General features: G+C 47.7%; 2 protein-coding genes across 4 annotated transcripts; one reads left to right on the forward strand and one right to left on the reverse strand.

The window, feature by feature from the left end:
* The first annotated feature begins 36 nt into the window (after window positions 1-36).
* Window positions 37-3,200, forward strand: DFFB (DNA fragmentation factor subunit beta). Of its 3 annotated transcripts, none has more exons than XR_014931872.1 (7): window positions 37-177; window positions 240-366; window positions 440-628; window positions 1,123-1,202; window positions 1,358-1,497; window positions 1,714-1,814; window positions 2,102-3,200. XR_014931872.1 is itself a non-coding variant. In XM_015882594.3 (7 exons), the coding sequence occupies exons 1-7, from the start codon at window positions 52-54 to the stop codon at window positions 2,316-2,318; spliced, it is 1,014 nt and encodes a 337-aa protein (XP_015738080.2). In that variant the 5' UTR covers window positions 37-51; the 3' UTR covers window positions 2,319-3,200. The 3 variants fall into 3 exon arrangements, 2 of the variants coding, with proteins under 2 accessions (XP_015738080.2, XP_032304681.2); XM_015882594.3 differs by having other exon boundaries at window positions 1,324-1,497; XM_032448790.2 differs by lacking the exon at window positions 1,123-1,202.
* A 731-nt stretch (window positions 3,201-3,931) lies between these two features.
* C9H1orf174 (chromosome 9 C1orf174 homolog) lies at window positions 3,932-6,111 on the reverse strand. The gene is made up of 3 exons (XM_015882611.3): window positions 6,020-6,111; window positions 5,158-5,640; window positions 3,932-4,815 (listed from the first exon to the last, which is right to left on the reverse strand). Exons 1-3 carry the CDS (start codon window positions 6,083-6,085, stop codon window positions 4,705-4,707), a joined length of 660 nt encoding a protein of 219 aa, XP_015738097.2. The 5' UTR covers window positions 6,086-6,111; the 3' UTR covers window positions 3,932-4,704.
* Window positions 6,112-11,298: the final 5,187 nt, after the last annotated feature.

The raw sequence follows: 11,298 nt of genomic DNA on the forward strand, positions 1-11,298 counted from the left end.
GCCGCCACGCATGCGCAGCACCCAACACAGGGAGGCGGGAGAGCGGCTGTCATGGCGGCCGTCATGGCGGCTCCGCTCAGGCCGTTCCGCCTCCGCCGCCCCGGCAGCGCGCAGAAGTTCGGGGCTGCGGCCGGGAGCCTGCGTGGGTTACTGCGGAAAGGATGCCGGCTGCTGCAGGTGTGGGACGGGGGGGACACGGGTTGTGGGTTGCTGTGGGTGTTGTGTGACCGTCCGGGCAGCTCCCGTTGGCAGGGAGCCGGCTGTGCCTCTACGAGGACGGGACGGAACTGAGCGAGCCGTTCTTCAGCACGTTATCGCCGCACACGGAGCTGGTGCTGCTGCGGCCCGGGGAGAGCTGGACGGGATGTGAGTGACGGGGGCGCGGTGATACGGGATGATAAAGGTTAATAAAGGCTCCTAAAGGCCGCTCCGTGTGCAGGCTGCGGGGACGTGGAGCGGTTCCTGGTCGCCCTGTGCAGCCGCACGGACGCGGTGGTGGAGGCCGCACGGCGGCTGCTGCAGGACGAGCGGGCGCCCCGCAGGCAGAAGCTGCTGGCGGATCTTATACACAACATGAGCGGGGACAGCGCGGCAGAGCGACGGGATGAGGACGGGAAGTGGTTCGAAGGTGTGTGTGCTTCGTGAGTGTGTACTGACAAGAGCCTGGCCTTGTCCTCATGCCCTTCTGATATCTATAAGCACTCACATCCCCTCTTGGCCACCTTCTCCCCATCGTTCTCATCCTTTCCAGGCCCCCCCCCCCTCTGCTGGGTGTCCCACAGATCCCACTGCCTTGACCAGAGGAGCCCAGAACTGGGCACAGTGTTCCACACACAAAGAGCACGACAATGCTATTTGATAGAGCAAATCCTCAGCTACAAAACACTGCTTTTCTACACAGTCATCACTATTAGCTGTGTGTTTCCACTGGTGATAAACAGCCTGTGTGTCACAGCTGACACATCAACCCTGCTCTCACAGTAGATGCTCTGTGTGGTTCTGTTAAGCCCAGCAATAAAATAAAGCCTGTATGCTGAGTTTGTGAGCAAAAGCCATAGGTACACGTCGAAGAAGATGCACAGAACTGGAAGTACTGTACTAAATGAAGCTGCTTCTCTTTAGGTCTAGAATCTCGTTTTAAGAACAAATCAAGTTATATGCGGTACAGCTGTGAAAGCAGGATACGGAGCTACATGAAGGAGGTAAAAGTGATTACATGTACACTAAGCACACACAAATGTATGTATAAGTACAAGCATGGTACTTGCATTAGAGACCTGCTCCAGACACCAAGGAGTGACTGTACTTCTGTTTTTCTTTTAGGTTAGTAATTTTATCTCAAATGTTCATCCTACAGCGAGAGATGCGTATAGAAGGATTCTTGAGCTGATGTCGGATAAACTGAAGTCTGTGAGATATAATGGCAGCTACTTTGACAGGACAGAGGAGGAGGCAGCGGTGCGGCTGTGCACAAAGGAGGGATGGTTCTCTTGTCAGGTAGGTTCAGCCCTGCCCCAAAGCACAGTCTTGGTTCTAACAAGCAGCACTGACAACATTAGAGGGGGGAGATGGTGACTTCAGTGCTTGCATAGAGAAGAGATGAGTTTTGGCAACGTTATCACCTGTGTGTGGTTGTAGTGAGAGGAAGCTGCATCAGTTCAGGACTGGGATGATGAACAATGTGCCTTTCATCGCAGCCACCTTTTTTTACAGGGCCCTTTTGACAGAGATGACTGCCCATGTAAGCATTCTATCAACCCCTATACGAACAGGGAAAGCAGAATCCTCTTCAGCACCTGGAATCTCGATCACATGTATGTATAAAGCATGTATAAATCCAGATTTACCTGCTCAGATTTTGTTTGTATGGGAATTTACCCCTTTCCACCACATTATCTTTATGAAGGATATCCTCATGTCCCTGTTTCCAGGCATTGTGCATTTCTGAAGCAAAGCTAAATTGATTCCTTCCTAAAACCATTTTAAACCCAGTTATGGTGAAAGAATGCAACTTCTGCCTTGCTTTAAAAGGAAGATGGAGGCATATTGTTAAGAAAGCAGATTTTGATGGCAATATTGTTTTCTCTTTTGCATTCTGCAGAATAGAAAAGAAACGCAGCGTTGTCCCAGAGCTGGCAGAAGCTGTCAAAACACGAGATGGAAGAGAAGTGAACTGGGAGTACTTCTATCAGCTATTGTTTACAGTGGATAATCTAAAGCTTGTCCATATTGCTTGCCATAAGAAAACCAATCATAATCTCAGCTGTGACAAAACTAAGATTTACAGAAAAAGGAAGCAAAGCCATGAGATTTCATAGCGCTCCCTTTGGAAGCAACTGCTGGTTTTGGTTTCTTTCCATTTCAAAATCATGTAAGATGGTATAATGTTTAAATAGCTCTTGTTTCTTAAACAAAACCTTACTTAGCTGGTCTCTTCTGCAAGGACTTCTTCCTTTATCACCTCCAGTGCATTCATTGAACTGCAATCTCACAAAGCATGCGCTCAGATCGTGCCTCCTTCTCCCACCTCAGATGACACTGCTGAGTGTGATAATCTGACTCATAGCTGCAATGTGCAAAATAGAGGCCAGAAGCTGACACTGATGATACCTTATGATTTCTTGCTTGCTGTGATAAATGTAGGTGCAAAATGCACAGTGCAGAAACTGAACTTACACAGAACGTTTCTTATAAATTAAGTAGATTAATACTGCTCTGAACATTAAGCCAAACAAAGAATACTTCAGGGTAATTATTCTGTGCCTTTACCAGGAAGACAGGCGCTGTATTGCAGACAGGCCAAATGATTCAGTGGCAGAGCTGCTGGCTCTTCTATATGAAGACACATGCACTCATCTGTAACCATTCAATCTACTGTTGCATAGATGCAAGTCTTCTAGAAGGATGCTTCACTGCATCTCTGCTTTTACCACCCTTGTGCTCTGTCATCTTTCCCACTGATTTAGCTTCACCTTTCAGTTTCTGCCTCTCTAGCTTGAGCTTTATTGAAGCAACACATACAGTCTTATTATACCATGTTTGCCTGCAGAATGCTGGTGCTGTGAAACACAACCTACCTCTGAGGTAACAAAATACACATAGATCATTCTTTACTTTGTTTCTAAATATCAGCTGATAGCAACTGAACTCTCAGGGATGAGTAATTTTTAAATCAAAAAATAAAAGTAACATCACTGCCACCTTTCTGTGTGTGTGTGTGTGTGTGTGTGTGTGTGTGTGGAGGTAGAGGTGCTGAGTAGTCAACATAGGTATAATATAGCATGACCAATACAGACCAGAAAGACTTAGCATAGGAAAAAGTGCTTATCAATTAAGTAGTGGGTAGTTAGCAGACATCATCATCATTTACCTCTAGGAAAGTTCTGGGTGTTTACTTTGGTTGCTGGTTTTGGTTTTGTTTTGCATTTTTCTCCCCAGTTTCTTCCTATCACTGGTTCTCTTTCTTATCAGATCAATTCATCTAGTTCAGACAGGATTATTATTAAGACAGTATTGCTGTGTGAGTCCTGACTTGCTAGGGCTTGGAAATGCAGGAGCTTTGCTACAGACAGTGCTAATTAAAGCAGTAAATTCAATTCCTTTCCCAAACACTTCAACATGAAAAATAAGCAAATGCATTTTTAGTACAGAGTTCCAGCACCATTGGATTGATCCTGATCATCTCACTGAATATACATCAACATTAAGAGAAGTGAAAATGCACATTCTGGTGTTTTGGTATTGGGGAAGGGACTGCAATAAAGATGTGACAACAAGCATTGTGCTGTCAGCATGGCACATTTCCTACTAACACCATTTTACACTGAGTGTGTGTAAAGAGACTGCCTAGGAAAAAGAAAGTCAGCTAATATGGAATTAAGGGAGAGCTGGGAGAACTGCTTTTAGATGGAGTTGTGATGAAAACCACGTATACACCAAAATAGGAAGGTTTTTTTTTTTGCAGTGTTACAAACTTAAGAGTAAAAAGGAGCCAAGAACTGGCACTGACAGAAACAATACATCAACTGGAGTGGGAATTTGAATAAATTAACATGTCATGCATATACAATTTGTTTGGCTTCAGATTTTTGAATGTTCAACATACTGTAGCTGTAGAAATTAATATTGATTTAAACCATCTGCTGATTATATTTTCTCTGTATTTTTAGAAATACTTTCTTCTGTGTTTATAATAATGAATATCTGGGAGCTTCTTGCAGAATCACACTTTCAAAGTACTATCACCAACACTGCATGAGTTAGCAGTTCGTGAGGTTGCTCATGTAAAAACACAGGCTAGAAGGAACAGATTTGAAGGACTGACCCATACCTACTTGGCCACCACTACTTGTTTGTCTACCAGTTAAAGTCCTACTGAGAGATTCTGTTCTGCCTTTTTCACTGCCAACGTATTTGTGAAACTTCTATTCACAACCTTTGGAAGTCAGTTGAAAACACTGAACAATCTGCATTATAGAGCTATTAAAAGGGCAATGCTTACAGCTGATGTGGTGGAAGATGGAATTCAGTCAAACTCTGCCCCAGAAAACTGAGGGGGAATACTGTATCTGCCAACTCTAGAAACACACTCTAGCCATTCTCTAAGAAAATGCAAATACTGACACGTCATGCCTGTGATACAGCCTACCACCATCGCTCTGGTAGAAAGACAAGGAAAAGTTTCCTGTGTTTTACAGTTTGCTGCTAGAGAACATCCTCGTCGTCCTCCTCCTCATCTTCCTTGGCGATGAAATGCAGCCTTCTGTATTCCCGCCTGCTCATTGTTGTGCTCGGGAGAACAGCTGCTAGCTCATCCTTGAAGAAAAAGATGAAATGATGAAGTGAAGTTGCTGCAGATGGCAAACCTCCCCCATCTCCAGCAGTTCCCATTCTTCCCCAGTCTCATACATGAGGCATTAACACACACACATCTGAATAAACCTTTACAGAGTGCAGAGGGGAGCCTGTCTGAACCAGCTCATGGTCCAAGTGAGGGCTGTTGTTCTCTCTGCAGTCGAAAAGGATGCAGAGGAGATAAAGTCCTCCACAAGTGAATCCTCACTGCTCCCACTAAACACAACACTCGTTAAATGGATAAAAGATGAAGGCATCAGGTGTCCAAATGTATATAATATTACAGGCAGACTCAACCTTTACCTGCATAAAGTCAATGTTTCCAAAGAACCGATCCAGCGGCATCGGCTGGTTACTGTCTTCATCCAAGAAAGCACTGTTATCTAGTTCTGTTAGTTTCTTAGGGACGTCTCCATCCTTCAAGCAGTTCCCTTCCAAAATCAAGCTCTCACAGCTGTTCTCCTCCCTGCAGGCACGATCTTGCAGATCCTCATTGCTTTCTGTTTTTGAAGGTGCACTACTTGCTTTTGCCGCACGTGGCTTTGAAGAAACATCACCTTCCTTCTCCTGTTTTTCTCCACCGGTCTCTGGAATTCTTACACTTTTTTCCAGCTGAATTTCGTGGTGATCTGTACCTTTTGAAGGTGAGCCCTCAGCAGGTGTTTTAGATGCAGGAGGGTTCTCACTCTCACACATACAGCCTTCCAGTCCTGACTTCACCCGACTGTTTCTTTCACATTTTAGCCTCTTGGAGGGCCGTCTGCCAACTGCTTTGTGTGAAGAAGCCTGTTAGAAAAACAAAGAGAAGCACATGAAGTTCAAAAGCACCCGAACACAGCAGCAACCAGCTCGTGTGGCATGAAACTCCATGCGAGAAACCTCCTGAGCTGTAGCACCAAGCACAGCCACTATGGGAAAAGATTATTTTCCCACAAATAATAAAAGAGAAAATAAATAAAAGAGCATTTAGGAGGAAAAGAAAGGCCCAAATAGAGCACCCCCAGGACGGGTGCCAGGCGGAGGACATCACCACTGGCCGCTTCCCCATCGCTCCAGGCCTGCCCCCTGCCACCACAACGGCACAGCACAGCCTCCACAGCCCGTTCCCTCCCCAGTCACCCCACGTTCCCTCCGGTCCATGGTATCAGCCCGGCTCGGCCCTCACCTGCCGGCTCCCCCCGTCTCCTTTCCCGCTGGCCGCCCCGGCTCGGCCCTTCCCGCCCGCCGCCATCTTGGGGAGGAGCAGCGTCCCGGCCTGGTCCGAGCCCGGCGCTGCGGGCCGCCCTTCACCACAGGAGGGGCGGAGAGAGGCCGCGGGCTGATGGGCCCATGGCAGCTTTAATCTGCCTTCAGTGGAAAGAAAATAAAATAAATGTGTATGTAGGCTGTGTATGTGATAAACACTTCGGGTCTTTTGCTTCCCAGCGCCTTCTTTTTGAAAGCTTTGCTTCTAAGATGTGCATTGGGAAGTCGTTATCCCTTCCCCACAGCCTTCAGGGAAGGAATGGTGCAGATAGCCAGCAGATAACATTGCCATTGCACATCCTGGCCTGGAAAAAGCAACAATTTGAGCCTTAGAGATTCAGCAGCAATATTCCTCTGAGGATGGAATCCTCATCCAGCTCAGATGTTTTCTTTCTCAGCTCCAGGTTGGAAAACAGGCCTGCTCAGCGCTCAGGGGTCTTCTGTGCTTTGTTCTATGGCTGAGATGATTCATATTCTCCTCCAAAGCACCGAAACTTGCTCCGCTCTCAGTGTTGTTGCTCGCAGCCAAGGAATACAGATGATTGTTTTTATTATACAGTGAGAACTTATACTGCCTCGTAAACAGGAGAGACTGGAGCTGGCTGCAGAGAGGCATTTCTGCTGCTGGAAAGCTTGGATGCCGTCTCAATTTCCTCTGTGAACTGAAAATAGCAAGAAAATAAAAAGCCGTTTGGAGATGTTAATGGATGGTTTCTATAACACCAAGGTGCCAGACTCAGCAAGGTGGCCTCGGACACATCCAGGGGACATACAGACAAAGCCAGAACAGCAGGGCTTAGAATCAGCATCATAAGAGTTGGAAAGACTTCTGAGGTTGTCAAGCCCAACCATCAACCTGTCGAGCTTCTTTGCAAGGCTCCTGGATTCTTCTCACTGCCCCAGGAAAGGCAGCAAGAGCCCCCTAAGAGACCTGCCCATGTTTCAGCAGCTCAGTGACTCCTGAGTGCCTTGAAAGTCTGCACAGAGACCACCGGCAGCCAACAAGCCCTGAAAGCCAAGCAGAGCGGCTCAAACTATTTACATTAAACTCACATTTCCACATAAAAGAGGGCTTGGTCTCAACCGTATTAAAAAGTGGGTTTTGTTAGAATCTGTTGTCTAAGCAGGCAGGAGAAAGAGGGAAAAAAAAACCAACAAGGCGATTTTCTGAGCTCCCTCGTTTTTATGAGAGCTGGCTGGCGGGTATGAAGCAGCAGCTGATGAGCTTATTGAGCAGGATGGGAGGCTCGGGCTGTGAAATTCGATGTGTAAATTAGCTTCTTGCAGCACTTGTCTCTGTGCCTGTCACTTCCACCAGTGTCTCTGTCTGTTATAATCCTCCGAGTTCATTTGGTTAAACATTAGTGACATGCAAGGGACAGCAGCCAAAAATAATGTTGCCTGTAAACGTTAACGGCTGCGAACTGTTGAATGAGAGATCTATCAAACACACCAAGCATCCAGCAAGAGCACGGACTGGTCTTTTCCTGCCATGGAAAGGATATTTTTAGCTCAAGTGGCTGCATTCAATTCTTCTTCATTAGCAGCACCTGGGGAGAAAGCAGAATGATGATGCACCACCTCCCAGCTGGGATAGTGAGACCTGGGCTGCAGGGTGGCTTAGCTGAGCAGAGCTTTGGAGACACAGCTTTTCCCCATCGTTCTTCCCAGTCGCACAGCCACAATGTTGTCATGCCAACTCAGGTAATGACGGTGAATACTGAAGTGCTGATCTGGGGCTCCTGGAGCCACTGTCTCCAGGAAGGATTGCTGATGAGCTGATAACACAGCCAGAACTGAAACATTCAAGTCAGCCTGCAGCCCTCTGACACCCCCTGAGCAGTATCATCCTGAGTGCCTCTGCACTGCCCCAATCCAAGTAAGACCTTTGTATTCATCACTTAGAAATACACCAGGAACCAGAGAGGCCGTACATAAAAACAGTGGGAAACCGATGACATGTAGTTACATTTTACACTTGCCACATGGAAAAAACTTTTCTGAGTCTTATTTTAGATGTCTTTCTAATGTCTTATCAAGAACCAAATGCGGAGTGCCAGAACATGGAGGTAATCAAACAGCACACTGGCTATGCCAAAAAGAAAGGACCTCATTACTTTAACCCTTTAAGCCCTTAAGGCACATATAGGAACCCAAGAGTCCAGAGGGGGGCCTGCACTGGCAGCTATGCTCTCTGTGGCTGGCACAGCTGGGGATGCTGCAGCTTCATACCCTTCCAAAGGCTCCAGCAGCTCCCAGCAATGTGGATTTTTTAAAGCATTTCACAAAACTCGAGTCAATCCCAGCACAAAACACCCCATTGGGACCAGTCCGTTGCACCAGGATTCGGTATGCTTACACTGCTGTGACAGGCAACCCAGCATCGCTGCCACAATGCAGACCATTTTGTTCCCATTCCACCTAACAGCTGCATTAACAGCGGCTTGCAAACAAGTTTTCTCCTCCGGGTGGGGGGCTGCAGACGCTGGGGGTCACTGTTCCACCGGAGATGCCGAGGGAACAGCGGCTCCTGCCCATTGCCACTGCATGCAGCTCAGCGACCCCGAGACCTGCCTGGCACACGGCAGCCCTCCTGCCCTGGGCACGGAGCTGTAGCCTTACCCAGCCCTGCTGAGCTCTTCTCCCAGCGACAGGCAGCGTTTTGGTAAACGTTCTCCATTATTTAGCATTGTTTCTTCGGGGAGATTAAAAGCACTTTGTGCCGACGTACCTCTCTTCCACGCGCACCTGACAATGATAGAGGAGGCTGTTTTACAGCAGGCTCATTAAAAATAAAAACACTGTGTTGATTTCAGCAACTTGAATTACTTAAGCCGGTGTAATGGGATAAATATTTGATGGCAAAGTTTATTAGATTTCCACCGATATTTTGTTGCTGCTAAAAATACACAGGATTCTTTAAAGCCTGCTCGCTGTCTCTGAATGGAGGCAATTGGAAACCTGTCTCTGAATCTGCCTGCAGGGATTGCTTTGGGATGCGAACAAATCATCTCTTCCCTTTTATCCTCTGCAGGTACCAGCAAGTGTGTTCTGCTCCCACCGGAACGAGCAGTCCCTGCCAGGCACACAGAGTAGCAGGGGCCAGTCTGCAGCTTCTGGGAAATAGAAGATCACCAGAATGTTTTACATTCTGCACTTACTTTGCAGAACTGTACCCAGCACATCCCTTTGAACCCAGCTTGGGACCAGCCTTGCCATTCAGCACAGTGATACCCACACGGCTGCTGCAACCCCATCCTAAAGCAAACCCACAGCACATCTCCTGCTGGTGCATGGTGGCAGCTTGTGCAACCCTCAGCCTATAAATATTTCTATTTGCCTTTGAAATGATTGCTACGCAGAGACGTTCTCCCTCTCTGTTGTGTAATGAACTCTTGTTCATTTTCTGTCACTTAGCTTGTGAGAATTCAATACATAATGTTTATAAAGCCTCACCTATTTCCTTCCTGGCTCTTAGGAGTTCCCAGTCCACGGGCAGATGAGCAGCAACCCAAGGGGCAGAGCTGGTCTGAGCACAGGTGCTGGGCCAGGTAATGCCTTAACAGAGCAAAAACCATCACATTTTGCATCAAGAGGAATCTTCCTCCCTGGTATCTTACAGGAGTGGGACTTGAAGCTGCTTGGGGAATATTGCTACAGCTCAGTAGCTCCCCAAATTAAAAAAGGACAATTACAGCTGAAACACCCCGGAATGGGACCATGGGATGGGTTGCTGAGGTCAGACTCCTGCCAAGTCTCACACATTCCTTCCAGAAAGGATGGAGCTTCGTTGGCAAAGCAATTTGCTGTTGGTTTTCTGTCCCCTCCTCTCCCGGTGCCAGAGGTTTCATGTAAAAAGCTGTGTCTGCTCCTCTGAGAAGACCTTCCTCCAGCGGGGCTCCTCAAACAGCATCTATCTCAGAAGAGCAGGGAAAAACAATCAGAGGAGACATGTTCTGTTCATGCAACAGCAAGCAATATTGTACCATTGGCAAGATTCACGCTGAGACAACTGCTCTGGTGTCTTCGAGTGCTGCGTGCTCATGCATTCATTCCAACTGGGGACCCGAGTGCAACAGGAGCAATTCAGTCATCAGCCCTACAAGGCTCCATAATGAAGCCGGATCCTCATTACAATCTGTTTAAATATGCTTTGCATGGAAGCATGCCTCCATCACCCCCATTAAGAAACCAGTGGTGCGTATCCTTCACACTCTTTCGAAGCTGTTCTGGCAGAGCAGCTCCATCAGATGATGTTACAGCACGAAGGCACCTTCTGCCTGCAGAAGGGCTGCTGTGCCTTGCCTTGTATCTCTGCTCCTCTCCCAGGGCCTGGCAGAGTCTATGTGCAGCAATTCCTTCCTGCCGAGTGCCTCTGGCCCAGTTCACCCATCAAGGTGGCACATCAGTCCCCCAGGTGGCCATCAGCTGGCCAGAAGCCACAGTGTGACAACTGGATTTGACGTGAGGACGTGTGAATAGAAAACCACCCACGAGCTGAAGAATAAAACTGTTTATTCCTTGTTGTCATTTCATCTAGAAAGCGAAGCCGGCAGCTCTCTGTCTTTTGGGAATTAGAGACTGTTTGGACAGCAGTTTCCCCATGGGCAGCACGGTGCAGTCACGGAGCCGCGGGGTTCGCAGCACAAACACGCTTCCTGCAGCCTGCATGATCAAAAGGCAGCGCTGCAGCGGCGTGTAAAGCAGGTTAGCAAGGGGAGATGAAACAGCAATCAGGCTGCACAAAGAGAGCTTTCAGATACCAGGCTCTGACAGAACCCAGCAAGCAGCAGCGCTGTCGTTCCCACAGATGGCCCCGCAGATGGAAGCGGTGTTTAAGGAGAAGCTGGGCAGTCCTTGGGGCTGAGATCCCATCAGAACGTCAGAGCAGGAGCTCAGTAGGGATCCGTCCCTCAGAGCCTCGAGAGCCGCTCGGGATGACAGGGCCACCAGCCTCCAGCAGAAGCAATTTCTCCTTCTGTAGTTTAATCCGCTCCTTTCCCCTTGATATGCAGTTTATTTAATTGCGGAGACAAGATGCATTTCTTTCTTGAGGGATTGTGGGAGAATATTTGTAATCCAGGGGCTGTAATTGAACTCAGCAATAATAATTATACTTCTCTTCATTAATATGTCTTAGAGCTCATTACAAACTCTTCTCGTGCCAGCATCTTCACCAGATCCCCGCGGGGTTGGTGA

This window comes from Coturnix japonica, chromosome 9, assembly GCF_054131305.1.
Source record: "Coturnix japonica strain WE chromosome 9, WE-NBRP24, whole genome shotgun sequence".
NCBI classification, from domain to species: domain Eukaryota; kingdom Metazoa; phylum Chordata; class Aves; order Galliformes; family Phasianidae; genus Coturnix; species Coturnix japonica.